At 43.0% G+C, this 17,990-nt stretch overlaps 1 protein-coding gene across 16 annotated transcripts in view; it reads right to left on the reverse strand.

The window, feature by feature from the left end:
- PHACTR1 (phosphatase and actin regulator 1) overlaps nucleotides 1-17,990 on the reverse strand; it is a 509,978-nt gene that overhangs the window by 76,191 nt on the left and 415,797 nt on the right. For 14 of the 16 annotated variants that reach the window (XM_073224522.1, XM_073224523.1, XM_037011239.2 and 11 more), the window contains 2 exons: nucleotides 9,325-9,492; nucleotides 7,096-7,302 (listed from right to left, as the gene is read on the reverse strand). In XM_073224522.1, the coding sequence (XP_073080623.1) occupies nucleotides 7,096-7,302; nucleotides 9,325-9,492 (375 nt within the window). The remainder of the gene's footprint in view (nucleotides 1-7,095; nucleotides 7,303-9,324; nucleotides 9,493-17,990) is intronic. The other 2 variants (XM_073224529.1, XM_073224527.1) reach the window with 1 other exon arrangement.

Here is a 17,990-nt window from a genome sequence, read left to right on the forward strand (position 1 = left end):
ACTACTGAGCTGTACACTTAAATGGGAGGTTAAAGACGGTCAATTTTTTAATTATTAAATTATCATTGATATACAAACCTTATGAAGGTTTCACATATATAACACAGTGGTTCAACATTCACCCATATTATCAAGTCTTCACTTCCTCCATTGTGGTCTATCAATGTAGTAAGATGTCAGAGTTGTTAATTTTTTTCTCCGTGCTGCACTGCCTTCCCTGTGGCCTACCTGTATTGTGATTATGAATAACAGTGCCCCTTAATCCCCTTCTACCTCCCTCCCTCCCCACCTTCCCCAACACCTCCCCTTTGGTAGCCACTAGATCCTTCTTGGTGTGTCTGCTATTTTGTGACTTCTGTTTTTCTTTGTATTTATACTCCACAAATGAGTGAAATTATTTGGTCTTTCTCTGCCTGACTTATTTCACAGATCCATCCATGTTGTTGCAAATGGTAGGATTTGTTTTCTTTTTATGACTGAATAATATTCCATTGTGTATATGTACCACATCTTCTTTATCCAGTCATCTATTGATGGACACTTAGGTTGCTCCCATAAAAGATGGTCAATTTTATGTTATGTGTTTTCACCACAATAAATAAAAGTGCTACCCCATACACAAAAGTAAACTCAAAATGGATCAAAGACCTGAATGTAAGTCATGAAACCATAAAACTCTTAGAAGACAACACAGGCAAAAATCTCCTGAATATAAACATGAGCAACATTTTCCTGAATGCATCTCCTCAGGCAAGGGAAATAAAAGCAACAATGAACAAATGGGACTACATCAAGGTAAAAAGTTTCTGTATAGCAAAGGACACCATCAACAGAACAAAAAGGCATCCTACAATATGGGAGAATATATTTGTAAATGACATATCTGACAAGGGGTTAACATCCAAAATACATAAAGGACTCACACCCCTCAACAAACAAAAAGCAAACAACCCGACTAAAAAATGGGTAGAGAATATGAACAGACACTTCTCCAAAGAAGAAATTCAGATGGCCAACAGGCACATGAAAGATGCTCCACATTGCTAATTATCAGGGAAATGCAAATTAAAACCACAATGAGATATCATCTCACACCAGTTAGGATGGCCAACATCATAGAGACTAAGAATAAAAAATGCTGGTGAGGATGTGGAGAAAGGGGAACCTACCTACACTGTGGGTGGGAATGTAAACTAGTTCAACCATTGTGGAAAGCAATGTGGAGGTTCCTCAAAAAACTAAAAGTAGAAATACCATCTGACCCGGGAATTCCACTTCTAGGAATTTACCCAAAGAATACAAGTTCTCAGATTCAAAAAGACTTATACACCCCTATGTTTATTGCAGCACTATTTACAATAGCCAAGATATGGAAGCAACCTAAGTGTCCATCAGTAGATGAATGGATAAAGAAGATGTGGTACATATACACAATGGAATACTATTTAGCCATAAGAAGAAAACAAATCCTACCATTTCCAAACAACATGGATGGAGCTAGAGGGTATTATGCTCAGTGAAATAAGTCAGGTAGAGAAAGACAAATACCAAATGATTTCCCTCATTTGTGGACTATCACAATGGAGCAAAACTGAAGGAACAAAACAGCAGCAGACTCACAGACTCCAAGAAGGGACTAGCGGTTACCAAAGGGGAGAGGTGTGGGAGGGCAGGTGGAGAGGGAGGGAGAGGGGGGTTGAAGGGTATTATGATTAGTATACATGGTGTTGGGGGGGGTCGTGGGGAAGACAGTGTAGCACATCGAAGACAAGTAGTGACTCTGTGGCATCTTACTACACTGATGAACAGTGACTGAAATGGGGTATGGGAGGGACTAGATAATATGGGTGAATGTAGTAATCACAATGTTTTTCATGTGAAACATTCATAAGAGTGTATATCAATGATACCTTAATAAAAAAAAGTGCTATGTGAATTAAGTCTTCATCCTGAAGAAGGGCTACAAAACAAAGACAGGTATTTTACTACAATCTTTACCTAAAGCCTAAAGCACCATTTAAAAAATATTTTTATCAGCAGATCATCCTTACACAAACTCAGAAAAGAATTTCTGTGTTTTGGGAAAAGAAGATAAAAACTGGAAAAACATGGAGAAATGGGTATAAAGAGTAAACTCAGGTAAATTTCCCATTCTTTCACGGTACCAGTTATCAAGAGACTAGAGCCTTCTACCTCTTTATGAGGCTTCTGGGCTACAAGTCCGTTTTTCTATTTAAAGGCACCGGTGAAGTCCAAGGTCACAGTGGTTTAATCATTAGTTTTCTTGCATTAGATCAGATTAGAATGCTGGGAGAGGGGGCAAGGACAGAGGCAGAAGTAGATGACTTTTGTAGGTGTGGAGAGGAGGCTGAAAGAGAACAGGAGGGTTAGGTGAGATTTAGGGGGAAATGGGTATAGATAAAGGATCAGAGATCGACAGAGAAATATCGTGAAATTACAGATCAGAATGTGACTATGGTGTGTCAGTCCACTGAAGACAGTGTCCACTAAACTAGAGAGACAGCTATCAATAGGGATATCGGTTTTGGCTTGACAGGCTCTGGATAGAGGATTCTCATTGCACATGTGCTGGGGCTGAAAAATACCACAGGGCACAGTTGCTGATTGTCAGGTAAATTTGCTGTTGCAAATAGTTCATCATGTTGAAACTAGAAAATAACCAAGTTCTGATAATACAGTAAGTTTCTTGTATTTCAGGTTCTAAAGATAGTGTAAATAAGTCCTGGACAGGTTCATACTAGTAGAAGGACTTGTTTTTAAGGACCAGGAACAGTTTCCTCTCTTTGCTGACCTGCGAGTCTCTAATTGTGGTCAAATGCTTCCAGCACGTTCTGTGAAAACCAATGCAAGTATGTTCAGGTCCTCCTCTTTATCATCAGTGCATTAGAACATTACTTATTTTTGAAAGACTGGATATGATTTTGTCTTTGAGTTATACAGATAAAGAAAAAGTTTTTAAGCAGAGTAAAACACACAAACCACAAACAACCCAAAGGAAGCAAATGATTCCATTGTTTTGAATTTGAACAATAGATACCTTAGTGAAGATGGTACAAGCTAACGGTTGTAAGCAAGGGCTCCAGAGTAAAACAAACTGGGTGGAGTCCACCTCTGGCACTTAGCTATATACCACGACCATTGAAAATCATTTAAGTTCTCTGAATTTCATTTTCCCCCTCTAGGAAAAGGAGAGAGTGATGATAATAGTATCTAATAGATAATAGGACTAAATGGTATGTTATAAAGCTCTCAAAAAATGTCAGCTGTCTTTCTATTACCCAAGTGTAAACATCAGACTGTGAAGTCCAGCTATCATCACATGGCTGTTGATTATCCTTCATTCAAAATGGCATTTAAGGAAACCTCATCACAGATACACAAAGGCATGGTTTATTCATACAGTGTTTAACATTTGACTTCTGGAGCTAAGAGGGCTGGAGAGGTGACTGACAAAAACTCAGAAAGGTAAGGAGACCACTTTTTTTTTGGCTCCTATTACCCTTTTCCTCTGGAGTCAGCCATCATTTCAAAAAGGATGCATTTTGAGATCATCATTCATCTTAGATCCTATTCCTTAGGCAATGGGCTCTGCTGGGCACTGTACTTCCAGAATGGAAGTGAATGTGGTGCCCGGCAACTGCTGACCCTGTGTTGCATGCCACTGTGCATGCTGGAGAAGACGGAAGAGGATGACACCGAGAGAAGAAAGGAGCGCTCAGGAGAGCTAGAGGGCTTCTCTTGGCGTCTCTCTTGGTTGAAGAACAGAGAAAATTTCCAAGACAAAGAGTCTCTAGCTTAATAATGGTTTTCCTGATAAAGTGGAAGCAAATACCAAAGCAGAGAGATTTCTGCATGCCTTTCCCTGGCCGTGTGCCTGGAAGTGGCCCTAGCTCAGACCCCTGCTTCCTCCAGCTTTCTATCAGACCATTCACCACGGTCACCCTCTATGAATCATGCTCAGTGTCTTTCAACTTGCCCTGTGTTTCCCTACAGAAATGTCAACAAAACACCAGACATTAAGAACATGCTAAAAAATTGTAAGTCTCAATTTGGAGTTCTAGAATGCTTAGCTTATTAATTCCTTCTGACATGACTCAGATGTCCCCAGTGTAATTAGCAACAGAACGGGGTTAATGTAGCTGCCTCATGGTATGCAGATTCATCAGGACTGATTGCTCACCTGCAAAAATTAAGCAACTCTAATTGACTTTAGACCCAAAAGGACAGCACCAGACTTGCAGCCCACAGGCATGTCCACCTGTCTGGTCTTCATATGTAAGAGGCTACCAGGCACAGTACAGCACAGTAAGGATCCCGAGCTTTTACGTATTTTTATGTTTGATCCAAGCCATTTGGAGGTGAGGCTTACAGATCACAGATAAAGTCCACTCACTCTCCTTGGGAACCGACAAGGGAAGCCAGAGAGACTGGGATAATTTTCAGTCCCTCAGATATCAAAAGAGTCTGGTGGATCCCAGGCTAGCCAAGTTCAGGGCTCACAGCTGGAGAATGAATGAATGAAGTGTGCCTTCATTAACCAGATAACAGATAAATCAGAGGTGGTTACACAGTTTGTTGTAACCAAACTCCTTTGAAAATGTCTTATCTATTGTTCTGTTCGCTTTCTTGTCCTACTGCTGTCAGCCAGATGCTTGTATTTCAACAGCTGGAGCACTGGCCTTGGGGGCCCCTCTTTTAGGCCTTCAACCTTCTCTTTCTGTTCCTTCTACACAGTGATCCAGGAAAGTTTTGTAAAGGCTAGTTTTCATTACGCCACTCCTGCTTGAAGACTCCAAAGGCTTTCTACGGCCATAGGAATAGAATCTAAACCCTCTCTCTCAATACATTCTGAAATGGACCCTCCGCCCCAGCTCAGACACCTTGTCACTGACCTGGAATACTGCCACCTCTGGGCCTTTGTCTTCCCTCCTGGAGTGCCCTTCTCTCCTTTTCTACAAATGCCCATCATGCCTATGGGTCAGCTCGAACTTCAGCCTTCCCCAATAACCATTTCATCACATGGCACTGAACTGTAAGTATTACTCCTGACATTACTTATTTGGGTACTGCCTTCCTCTCTAAAATATATTTGTTATATGTATTATATACACACACACACACACACACATGTATTTATTATACAGTTCTATATTTGCATCTGCTTTGATACCTACCTAGCACAGTATTCTGCCTAGAGTAGCCGGGTTGAATAAATATGCAGTACATGTAGGAGTTTATGTTGCAATATTTAATCTTTCTCAAGGGAAAATTGGCATAAAGCCTTAAGAGGTGTATAGCTCTTAAAAGGTCAGTAATTTATTTCTGGAATTAGAATTTGCAATTCAAATTCTAAAAATACATTAGGGAAAACTCAGATGCTTATAATAGAAAAGATGGGAAATCCTTGAGGGATCAATCAAATAAATCCTGATGTCCACTGAGTAGCTAAAAATATCATATTGTGGAATAGCTACTAATATGGCAATCAGTTCACAAGATATCACTACATCAAATAGTATACATAAAAGAGTATGTATAACACTATCTCATTTTTAATAGATAATAGTATTTGAGTTTTACTAGATAGCTACAAAAATGTACAGAGACCAACACTGTAACATAAACTCGTACATGTAGTGCATATTTATCCAACATACTCATGAACGAATGAATGAAAGGAAAAGAAAAAGACAAGTAAATAAGTAAATAAATATAGAATAGACAGAAAGACAAAGAAAGAGAAAAGAAAGAAAAAAAGAAAGAAAAAGAAAAAGAAGAAACAAAGGAAAGAAAGAGAGAAAGGAAGGAAGGAAGGAGGGAGGGAGGGAGGAGAAGAAAGCCTGGACAGTGGTTTCAGGGCATTTTCTCCTTTGTGGTTTTCTATGCATTAAAATTTTGTGGCATTGAACTAAAATGTTATGAATGTCTTGAACCTTTAGATGGAAATTTGCTCTTTTGAAGCCCAAACACCTGACTTGGATGGCTGCATACAGTGATAGTTTGACACAACTCTGTGTTTAAGTTGGGCTCTAAGAAAACTCAGCACCAGGTGAGAGACATCCTTCTACCATGGAAACAGTCCAGTTTGTTTAGAAGTAGGGGTTGGGAAATCCAGGGTCTAATCATAGCTCTACTGTATAATTCCTACCAGCCTGGAAAAGTCATTCATTTTCTTGAACTTTAGTTTTTCTCCTATAAAATAGTTGACTCTCCTTCCCTACCTTCATCTTCATTATATTGTACAAAAACGTACAGAGACCGGTTAGAAACTACTTACAAAAATACCCGACTCACTGAGAAAATGCAGTTTAGTATCAGGTGGGATTACTACCGTGGTTGGAGAAACACCCTCTGAAATCTTTAATCTCGGATTATACCACAGTCTTAGATCACAAAGTTGCACCCAATTCATGTGCTAATGTGCAGTCAATTTCACTAGATGCCCAATGTAGTATCTGTGGCTATATTCATTAAATAACACTACAAAAGTGCAAATGTAAACATCATTTTGGGACAACATTCCTAAGTTTATTCTTCTTTTAAAGCTATTTCCCACAATACTTTGCAGATTGTTGTTTTTGCTTTTCGGTTTTTTTAAGGGGACAGACAGCAAAGGCATGAATTTTTATAGAAGAAATCCACTGGGCTTCCCGATCAATAATGTAAAGACAAAAAATTTAAAGCTTTGACAAACTCATTAGGAAGGGAACAAGGTACCGCTCTTTATCTTTGCAAAGACTGTGACACTGAATCTAATTCACCTAGGTGGGCAAATAATCTTGAGTCAGTCACATGAACACCACTGTGCCTAAATACCCATGTGCATAGTTAGATGCACACAACTGAAGGCTCTGGGCCTGGGACTGGCAGGTGGATATTGATCACTTCTTGACACAAACACACAAACCCAAGTCACGACTGTGCGCACCCAGACACACACAGAAATACCAAACATCCCGAAGGGCAAGCTTGCCAGGGGCTCATCCGGGCTCAGAGAAAAAGAAAAAAGAGCAAGAGAGCTTATTCCTTGAAGGAGAGGCAGGGCTGCAGCCCCCAGAAGACGGCTTGACTCACCTGTTAAATGGTTGGCAATCCTGGCAGTGGGTTTGGGAGGCAGGGCAGGGGGTTGCTTGAGAAGGGACAGCTGCTTCACTGGGGTCTCTTCATGGTCTCCAGAGAAAGCAGCAGGTTTTTTGGGGGGCAGTAGCAGGACTGGTTTGGCTGAAGGATCCTGGGACAGGAGGACCCCAGACTCACTGGCACAAGGACTCTCTTCAGACACTGAGGGGACAACCACACGACACACAGGAGACATTACACAAACGCAGTGCAGGTGGGGCGGGCAGGGCACACAGGACACGGGCGTGAGTCGGCCACACAGCAGAGCACCGGCTATTCCAGGATGGCATGGGTGTGCGTACAGGTAATGAGCACAGCAGAAATCCAGGAAAGCTGGGTGGGGGGACACGGCAGGGAGGCAGAAAGGGGGGCAGTGGGAAGAGCAGGAGGGAGAGCAAGGAAGAGGACATTTTCTCAAAACCATCCTACACTTCACTGCTTCCACCTCAGCGTTCGTAACACCAATTGTACAGCTGCTCCAAAATGTCACTCATAGGACCGCAGCTACAATCAACAGACGGCAGGCGTAGTGGGCCAAGGACAAGAGCCCCTTATGAGCCGGACCAGTGCCAATGCCAGCGCCTGCCTGTGGGCCTGTTTGCCCTTCACTGGGAAGACGGAGTGGCTTCTGGGGTCTCGCTGTTGCCTGGTGGGTGTCTCTGTGTCCGCCAGGCCTGGGGCACCGGTTAATGCAGTTAATGCAGACAGCCTAGAGGCTGACCCAGGCGGGCTGCCCTGCACCCAGGGGGACACTGCTCCTGCAGATCCAGGGTGCCAAACAGGCCAGTAGCCTGAAGCAGGCGTCCTGCCGTTCCGGGGCACCGTCCTGTCCCTGCTGGCTCCCATAAACCCTGAGGAGGCGCCAGACGCTCCAAGTCAACGCCTTTGTGTCGTTCCCCCTCCTCCTCTCCCTCGCCAGAATTAGGGTTTTCTTGTATGGATTCCTTTTGTTTCTCTTTGCTCTGCTTTGGGCCTGCACAGGCCTTCCCACCATGCTGGCAGCCTGGCTGATGATGGACCACAGCTCTGAGCCTTCACTGGGATGACAGGTCTCACTATGACATTCAAATCGCCCTGATTCCAGTGTCACAAGGAAGGTTAGATTCACTGCTTTATTTGGAAAAGACTCCCTGGCTTGGGGGCTGGATTGGGGGCAATGAAATTCAGATGCATATCCCGCTTCCCGCCAACACTGTTACAAGAAGAACGCCTAGAATGCCTCCTTGCTGGGCTCCTCTTCCTCTTTAATCTGGGAAGCAGTGTTCCCTGCAGCATCAAAGCCCAGCAGATAATTCTCACAGGCATTAAATCCTCCCTCTGTCTCAAGGGACACTATTATTATCAGTGTTAGACACACTGATGGAGCCATGATTCACCAGGCCCCAAAGTGAAGCCAGGGAACTGACTCTGGGAAACACCATCTCTCCCATCGTCCATCTGAGCTCTGCCAACATAGACTTTGCACATGGGGTGGACAAAGGACACGGCCTGTCTACCCATACTCCAGGGCTTCCAGGTGGTGCCTTTCCCCAGGCTCGGCCTGACAACAGGCCCAGTCCTCACTGGCTGGAGGGAGGGGACCGTCTTCAGGTGAGCGAGGACCCCTGTGAGAACCTTTGGAGGGAATGAGTATTGGCCACTGAGAGGGCTTTGGACCAAGGAGGGAGTGACAGTCAGATGATGCAAAGATCATCTGCTGTCAGGATACAAGTTAACCGGTAAATTGTATACAACTTAACAGCCAATGAACACATTAATTGATTGTATAGTGTAAATCGACACAACCATTAACTGTTTTACTGGGGCTAGGATTCCAGGGCAGGGCCTTATGAACAGGCGAATTCAGTAAGTACCAGATAAAAGCGTAGGATTCTTTAGCTTGATCTTAACAAAAATGAGTTAGTTAACAGTGACATTTTAAATCACCAACATTATAAAAATAGGGCATACCTTCCTTTAAAGAGATTAAGGTTACAAAAATGTTTTCAAAAGCTATAAAACAGTAATTGTAAATATCCTCTATATTTTTATACTCAGTATATACTAACTGGGCAGTTTTGTCTTCATTTCCAGGAGATTCTTATGCTCATGGTGGTCCAAAATAGAACTCCTAGTCCAGCTGGGCTAAAGCTTCCCTAATGCCATGTGCTGGGGACCTGCTGTACAACCTGCCAGGGGCATTACCTGTCCCATCCATGATGTCTGACGGTTGGAGCACCTCGTATGAGCAGGGATCCCTGGGCATTGGCACTGGCTCCATTTCAGACAGGGCAGGCAGGGACAGCTGGCTGGAGCTCAGGGACTGTCCGTTTTCCAGGGAATCGTCTTCATTCGAGATGGAGAGCTCCCCGTCTGTCAGAGCAAGAAGGAGATTGCAGAGTTAGACAATGCCTGCCTTCCAGGGGAGGGTGACACTTACACCCTGATATCTGAATCTAGATGGTTTTGAACACTCTTTATCAAGGTCAGTATGTAAATTCTACACTTGTTCTTCTGCTTTTAAAACATTTATTTTTTAGACATATGGCATATAACCCCCAGGGCAACAATTTCCAATGATCTCAGCAAACTCTTTTCCCTCCATCTTTCTATCCATAACCTACCACTTTTTGTGTGTATTTTTTAATGAAAGTGAATTAAAATGGATCTTTTTTTCATAGTTCTTGAAAACTTGGGAAAATTGAGCAAGCCCCAGAGACTGGAAAGCCAAGATTAGAATTCTTACTTTAGGGAGAGGGTTTCATATCTTTCAACCAGCACCAGAAGTATGATACTCAAAGGCTCCAGGAAAAAACTCAGCTGCTTTCTCTTGACCACTGCCAGCATCCAATTTCTCTAGGTAGGTAAGTGTTTAGGAGGGCTCTAAGCTCCAGCCACAGGGCCACAGAAGCTCAAGGATGCTAGGAAGTACTGGCAGACTTTGATCTTGCTTAAAGCTCAGCAAAACAAGGGGCAGCTAGTTTTAATTCCACGGTGGAAGGATCAAAGGCTTCTGCACAATGGCCATTTGTCAAATCAAAATTCCCCCAGTGTGATTTCATCCTAGCCCAGGGGAATCCTAGATAACTAGACATTAAAGTCGAATTAATTTTTAAAGAGGACTGAAAGCTGTTTCACTAAGAGGAATAAATATCCAGGTGAAAGACTTATGCTTAGTCAGGAACACAGAAACAGTAAAGCATTACCTGTTGTAAAGCTGGAAGATGATTTACTTGTGGAAATGAAACAGTGAAATGACTCCAAGGTTAATCTTGGATAAATAATCTTTTCCTTCTGCTGTGCCCCTCCCACCGCCTTAATTTTATACACAGCGCTACGTGGTGGCAAAGGATCTCCTGCCCTCCTGCATCCCCCATCACGAGAATCAGCCCGATGAAACGCATGTTCAACAGAGTAATTTACAAACTGACAGGCATTAGTCAGCACATGGCTCAAGGACATATGATATTTGACCTGAATCTTCCATAGCCATAGAAGAAAATATACAATGGATATAAAAAAATCATCTGAAGCAGATGATATAAAGCACCGGGCACTTGAAGATTGTGGGTTTTTTCCCCCCTTCTTTTCATTTGGTTTTTTTGTAAGCCTCAAATGTTAGTAGTAGTAGTTATGACTGTGATTAATAATATGCTTGCTACTTCTCATTAAGAAGAGTAGAGCAGAAGGCCAATGCTATGGAAAATATACAGAGTCTTCAGAGTGGGAAGGGCTGCGGCTGTGAATGTTAATGCATCGCCATCCCGTAACGGATGCTCCCCAGTCCTCGCGACATGCTTTAATGTAGCGTGATCAGACTGACCCCGTGGGAAGTATCTCTGCTTAAAGTTCACAGTTGCTGGAATAATGATGCAGCTGCCATTCAGTTGAACACATCCCTAGGAAACCACTTTGACTTTTGATGTTCCAAGTGTAATAGAAGTTGTGGGTAAGACAATCAGAGGAGAAGGGGCTTCAGTGCCTTTGCCAGGTTCTGCTTCTCCGCAGCAAAGATGAAATCAAATGACTGCTGTACTTTTTGAAACTTCAAAGTACCACACATCCAACACTGGGAAAAAAGATATGCCTGCAGCTGGATTACTTTAGATTCTCTGCATGAATCTCGGTTTCATTCACGCAGCTGGCTTAGTGGTAGAGCCTTTTCTAGTAACAGAGAGGCCCTCCTTGGGATGTGATTAACTCTCTATTTAGCTCCCTATGGAGTAAAACTACCTTTGCTAAGTCACAAAGGCCCAAAACACTTTGGAGAGGAAGCTGTCTTGGGGATTCCACTGTTGTAATTTCTAAATACACATTTCCATTGAAAAAATAAAAACGGAGGAAAAAAAAAGAAATAAGACATGGAAAAAAAGAAGAAATACGGAACAGTTTATTTTTTGCATAGTTTTCATAGTTGTAATCTCACTATGTATGAAATTTTGTGTTTTTAAAACAATTAGCATTTTAATGATTGTATTGGATCAATAAACTGACATCTATTTAGCTATCTCCCTGTGGTTGGTTACCAAGGGATTTCCAGTGTTTTACGCTACTATGAAAAAAAAAGCTCTGCTGACCATCATCCATCTTCCTGTATGAAATCTTTTCTGAAACTAGAATTCTGAGCCTGTAGAAGGGATTCCAATAGAGTGAAATTTATCTGCATTAATGTTCTCATATCTGATGATACCCACTTGGACCTTGTGAAAAAATTTCTAAAGGGTTTTTCTATTTACCCAGCAGCAATGTAAAGACCACACAAATTTTTTAACTGATCATTTCTTTAATACTGACACTGATAACCATGTTTTATCTACCTACCTACCTATCTAGCTACACACACACACACACACACACACACACACACACACACACACACACACACACATCCCTAATAGAAATGAATTAAAACCATTCAACAGGTACAAAAAATTCATTATTAATGTCATTTATGACCGAGATTGGTAATGACAAGTGAAAATCATTTGATTTGGCTGCATATAACATGGAGATAGACGATGCTGCCACTGTTAAGTAATTATTATTTTAAAATTCCTAATGACATTTCCAAACATACACTAACATTAATGTAGAAACATTAATGTAATGGACCCCATAAACCAATCAAGCTAAGAGGTTAGCTGGGAATTCCTAACACTTGGTAATTCCAAGATTGGTTAATTTAAAGATTATTCAACTCTCCATGTCTTCTTGTTATTTACCAGCACTGTTTTATCAGCATCTTTACCAGCATTTTTAAATTGGAATTATTAGAAAAACTGTTTTTTTTTCTTAACCCTCCTGATTTAGATGAGTCTCATGGATTATTTGTACCTTTCTCTATCTAGAGCATCACCATCACTCATTATCGTGGATGAGAAAGAGTTTGTGATTTTCTAAAACTATCTGTAATAATGGTTTTCACGATGGCACACAATAGCCTCCAGTGTTTCCTACCAAAATTAGTAAAGTCTGAATAAGGAGAAGGGAGAGGGCAGGAGAAGAGATGAGATGGGCTGAGGTGGCAAATCTCAACTTTAGAGAACATCACAATTCCCTGAAGGGAAATTAAAACACAGATGGCTGGGCCCTACCCTCAGAGATTCTGACTCAGTCCCTCTGGGATGGGACTGGGAATATGCATGTCTGACAAGTTTTTGGGTGATGAGGAAGTTGCTTTCACTGGTCAGGGTTCCACACTTTGAGAACCACTGGACTGATGGTAAGGAATCCAGGTAGGCATGAGAACCTGGAATGGTAACAGTGCCTGGTCATGATGAGGGTCAGGGCAGAAAATGCTGTTTGCGTGGCGAACATGGAACAGAGACAGCTGGTTGAAGCCTCAGGGAGGACCAGGAAGCAGCAGGCTGGCTTGTCAAACCAGAGAGAGCAGCAGGGGCGGTCAACCAGTGAAACGTGAACCCGAGGCAGACAGAGGCGACAAGGTAAAGTCAGGTCACGGGAGCGGCAGGGGAGAGAACACACAAGAGAGGGCAGCTCAACATCATGGATTTAAACGATGAGACAGAGAAAGCAATGGATCTAAGATAGAGAACTGGTCAAGGAAGTTGTACTGGCCTTATTTTCCTCCTCAGCTTGTGAGGCACAAGAAATGAAGATCTTAGTAGAGTCAAGTAAACACCAAATCAAGGAGAGGGAATGGAAGGTGAGACTGAATTAGTTCACTCCACTGACAAACACCCGTTTACAGCTTCTAATGAAAAGCATGCATCCCAAACGAGAAACTACCAACTCTTACAGTGACCTCGAGAGGAAGGGAGCCATGTGTTTTTAGGTGCCGGTGATTCTTGTAGAAACTACTGCCTAGTCAGCTGCCTCCAGGGCCCTGCCAGCACACCCGCCACTTCACCTCCCATAAGCCAGGCATTGTGCCAATGGCAGAGGAGAAAACAGGCTTGCCTGGGGGTCGGGGGGAAGAGCTGGTTCACCTGTGATGAAGAAATGCAGAAATGCAGAGACAGAGGGACTCAGGGTGAGTTCTATTGGTGGGCGCGTTGGGAAAGAGAAGCAAGAGTGAGAAGTTAAGCCCTGAGAGGCAGGTGAAGGAAAACAGAAGACGTGTGTTCAGAGTAGATGGAGACCACATATCAGAGGAGGATCCTGTTTTTCAGAGAAGTTTTATAATGCTCCTGAAGTACGATTTATGTAAAAGTTGTATTCCAGAGGATTGGCTCAATGATACATTGAAAATTTTGTTTTGTTTTGTTTTGTTTAGGAATTGATTGTACCCACCTATAATAAGATGTCACCTTTGTCACAATATTCCAAGTAGTTTTTGTTGTTTTTTTTTTGGTGGGGTTTGTTGTTTTTGTTATTTTGATTGTTTTGCTTTAGGAATATTCCCTGGTTTTAGGATGATTGGCATCAACTTCTGACCAATTAAATTTTGTCAAAGCGTAAGGTTAACTCATGTTTTTTAGTACATAAATGACACCATGGAGAATAGGTAACAGGAATTATGTTAGGTTCTTTTGTATACCATGTAATAACAGTTACATTAAATAACATTAAAAATTATATGAAGGAGGGGGGCGGAGCCAGGATGGCGGTGTGAGTAGAGCAGTGGAAATCTCCTCCCAAAAACACATAGATCTATGAAAATATAACAAAGAAAACTCTTCCTAAAATAGAAACCAGAGGACACAGGACAACATCCAGACCACATCCACACCTGCAAGAACCCAGCGCCTTGGGAAGGGGGAAAGATACAAGCCCCGGCCCGGCAACACCCGAGTGCCCCTCCCCCCGGCTCCTGGCGAGTGGAAAGAAACAGGAGCGGTTTTTTTTTTGCAAGTGCTTTTTGGAAGCCTTAAAGGGACAGGGACCCCGGTGCTAGGGAGGCAGGGCGGTGGGACCGGTGAGTGGGTGCCTGGGACTGGTGCCTGAGGACAAAGAATATAGCGCGATTTTCCCTGCGGGACTGGTGGGCGGGTGCCTGAGACCGGTGCCTGAGGATGGAGGAAATCACGCGTTTTCCCCCCCTTTTTTTTTTCTCTTTTCGGCGAGTGCTTTTTGGAAGCCTTAAAGGGACAGGGACCCCAAAACCAGCGAATCAGGGCAGCAAGACTGGTGAGCGGGTGCCTAAGACCGGCGCCTGGGGACAAAGAAAATTGCGCATTTTCCCCAATACTAGGGAAGCAGGGCGGTGGGACTGGTGGGCAGGGGCCTGGGGCCGGTGCCTGAGGACAAAGAAAATCGCACGTTTTTCCCTTTTTTTTTTTTTTTGCGAGTGCTTTTTGGAAGCCTTGGAGGGACGGGGACCCCAATACCAGGGAGGCAGGGCAGCAAGACTGGTGGGCGGGTGCCTGGGACCGGTGCCTGAGGACAAAGAAAATCGCGCGTTTCTCCCATTTTTTTCTTTTTGGCAAGTGCTTTTTGGAGGCCTTAGGGGAACAGGGACCCCAGAGCCAGGGAGGCAGGGTGGCAGGGCCGGTGAGCAGGTGCCTGGGACCGGTGCCTGGGGACAGAGAGGGTCATGTGTTTCTCCCTTTTTTATTGGTAAGTGTTTTTTGGAGGCCTTGGAGGGATGGGGATCCCAGTGCTAGGGAGGCAGGGTGGCAGGACCGGTGGGCAGGTGCCTGGGACCGGCACCTGAGGACAAAAAATATTGCACATTTTTCCCGTTTATTTATTTATTTTTTTGGCGGGTGCTTTTTGGAAGCCTTGAAGGGACAGGGACCCCGGTGCTAGGGAGGCAGGGCAGCAGGACCAGTGAGCAGGTGCCTGGGACCGGCGCCTGAGGACACGTGTTTTTTCCTTTTTTTTTTTTCTGTTTCCTCTCTCATTGTTGCTATTGTTGTTTTGGTTTAGAGAGTGCTTTTTGGAAGTCTTAACGGGGCAGGACAGGACACGTAGACCAGGGGCAGGGAATCTGGGATCTCTGGGCACTCTAATCCCCTGGGCAACAGGGAGCACAGAGGCCCCTTATGGAGATAAATAGCCTCCCAGCCGCTCCCCCTCCAATGGGGCTCCACCACTTTGGAGGAGCAGCCCCAGCCAGGCCACGCCCACAGCAACAGCAGAGATAAACTCCATAGCAAACGGGCAGGTAGCAGAAGCCCTGTCTGCACACAGCTGACAAGCATAAGCCACTAGAGGTCGCTATTCTCCCAGGAGAGGAAGGCCACAAACCAACAAGAAGGGAAGCTGTTCCAGCGGTCACTCATACCAGCTCTGCAAACTATCTCTATCACCATGAAAAGGCAAAACTACAGGCAGACAAAGATCACAGAGACAACACCTGAGAAGGAGACAGACCTAACCAGTCCTCCTGAAAAAGAATTCAAAATAAAAATCATGAACATGCTGACAGAGATGCAGAGAAAAATGCAAGAGCAATGGAATGAGATGCAGAGAAAAATGCAAGAGCAATGGGATGAAGTCCAGAGGGAGATCACAGATGTCAGGAAGGAGATCACAGAAGTGAAACAATCCCTGGAAGGATTTATAAGCAGAATGGATAAGATGCAAGAGGCCATTGAAGGAATAGAAGCCAGAGAACAGGAATGTATAGAAGCTGACATAGAGAGAGACAAAAGGATCTCCAGGAATGAAACAACACTAAGAGAACTATGTGACCAATCCAAAAGGAATAATATTCTTATTATAGGGGTACCAGAAGAAGAAGAAGAAAGAGGAAAAGGGATAGAAAGTCTCTTTGAAGAAATAATTGCTGAAAACTTCCCCAAACTGGGGGAGGAAATAACCGAACAGACCATGGAATTACACAGAACCCCCAACAGAAAGGATCCAAGGAGGACAACACCAAGACACATAGTAATTAAAATGGCAAGGATCAGGGACAAGGAAAGTTTTAAAGGCAGCTAGATAGAAAAAGGTCACCTATAAAGGAAAACCCATCAGGCTAACATCAGACTTCTTGACAGAAACCCTACAGGCCAGAAGAGAATGGCATGATATATTTATTGCAATGAAACAGAAGGGCCTTGAACCAAGGATACTGTATCCAGCACGACTATCATTTAAATATGATGGTGGGATTAAACAATTCCCAGACAAGCAAAAGCTGAGGGAATTTGCTTCCCACAAACCACCTCTACAGGACATCCTACAGGGACTGCTCTAGATGGGAGCACTCCTAAAAAGAGCACAGAACAAAACACACAACATATGAAGAATGGAGGAAGAGGAATAAGAAGGGAGAGAAGAAAAGAATCTCCAGACAGTGTATATAACAGCTCAATAAGCGAGCTAAGTTAGGCAGTAAGATACTAAAGAAGCTAACCTTGAACCTTTGGTAACCACGAATCTAAAGCCTGCAATGGCAATAAGTACATATCTCTCAATAGTCACCCTAAATGTAAATGGACTTAATGCACCAATCAAAAGACACAGAGTAATAGAATGGATAAAAAAGCAAGACCCATCTATATGCTGCTTACAAGAAACTCACCTTAAACCCAAAGACAAGCACAGACTAAAAGTCAAGGGATGGAAAAACATATTTCAGGCAAACAACAGTGAGAAGAAAGCAGGGGCTGCAGTGCTAATATCAGACAAAATAGACTTCAAAACAAAGAAAGTAACAAGAGATAAAGAAGGATACTACATAATGATAAAGGGCTCAGTCCAACAAGAGGATATAACCATTCTAAATATATATGCACCCAACACAGGAGCACCAGCATATATGAAACAAATACTAACAGAACTAAAGAGGGAAATAGACTGCAATGCATTCATTTTAGGAGACTTCAACACACCACTCACCCCAAAGGATAGATCCACCGGGCAGAAAATAAGTAAGGACACACAGGCACTGAACAACACACTAGAACAGATGGACCTAATAGACATCTATAGAACTCTACATCCAAAAGCAACAGGATATACATTCTTCTCAAGGGCACATGGGACATTCTCCAGAATAGACCACATACTAGCTCACAAAAAGAGCCTCAGAAAATTCCAAAATATTGAAATTCTACCAACCAATTTTTCAGACCACAAAGGTATAAAAGTAGAAATAAATTCTACAAAGAAAACAAAAAGGCTCACAAACACATGGAGGCTTAACATCATGCTACTAAATAATCAATGGATCAATGAACAAGTCAAAATAGAGATCAAGGAATATATAGAAACAAATGACAACAACAACACAAAGCCCCAACTTCTGTGGGACGCAGCAAAAGCAGTCTTAAGAGGAAAGTATATAGCAATCCAGGCACACTTGAAGAAGGAAGACCAATCCCAAATGAATAGTCTAACATCACAATTATCGAAACTGGAAAAAGAAGAACAAATGAGGCCTAAAGTCAGCAGAAGAAGGGACATAATAAAGATCAGAGAAGAAATAAACAAAATTGAGAAGAATAAAACAATAGCAA

Source organism: Manis javanica, chromosome 16 (genome assembly GCF_040802235.1).
Source record: "Manis javanica isolate MJ-LG chromosome 16, MJ_LKY, whole genome shotgun sequence".
NCBI lineage: Eukaryota > Metazoa > Chordata > Mammalia > Pholidota > Manidae > Manis > Manis javanica.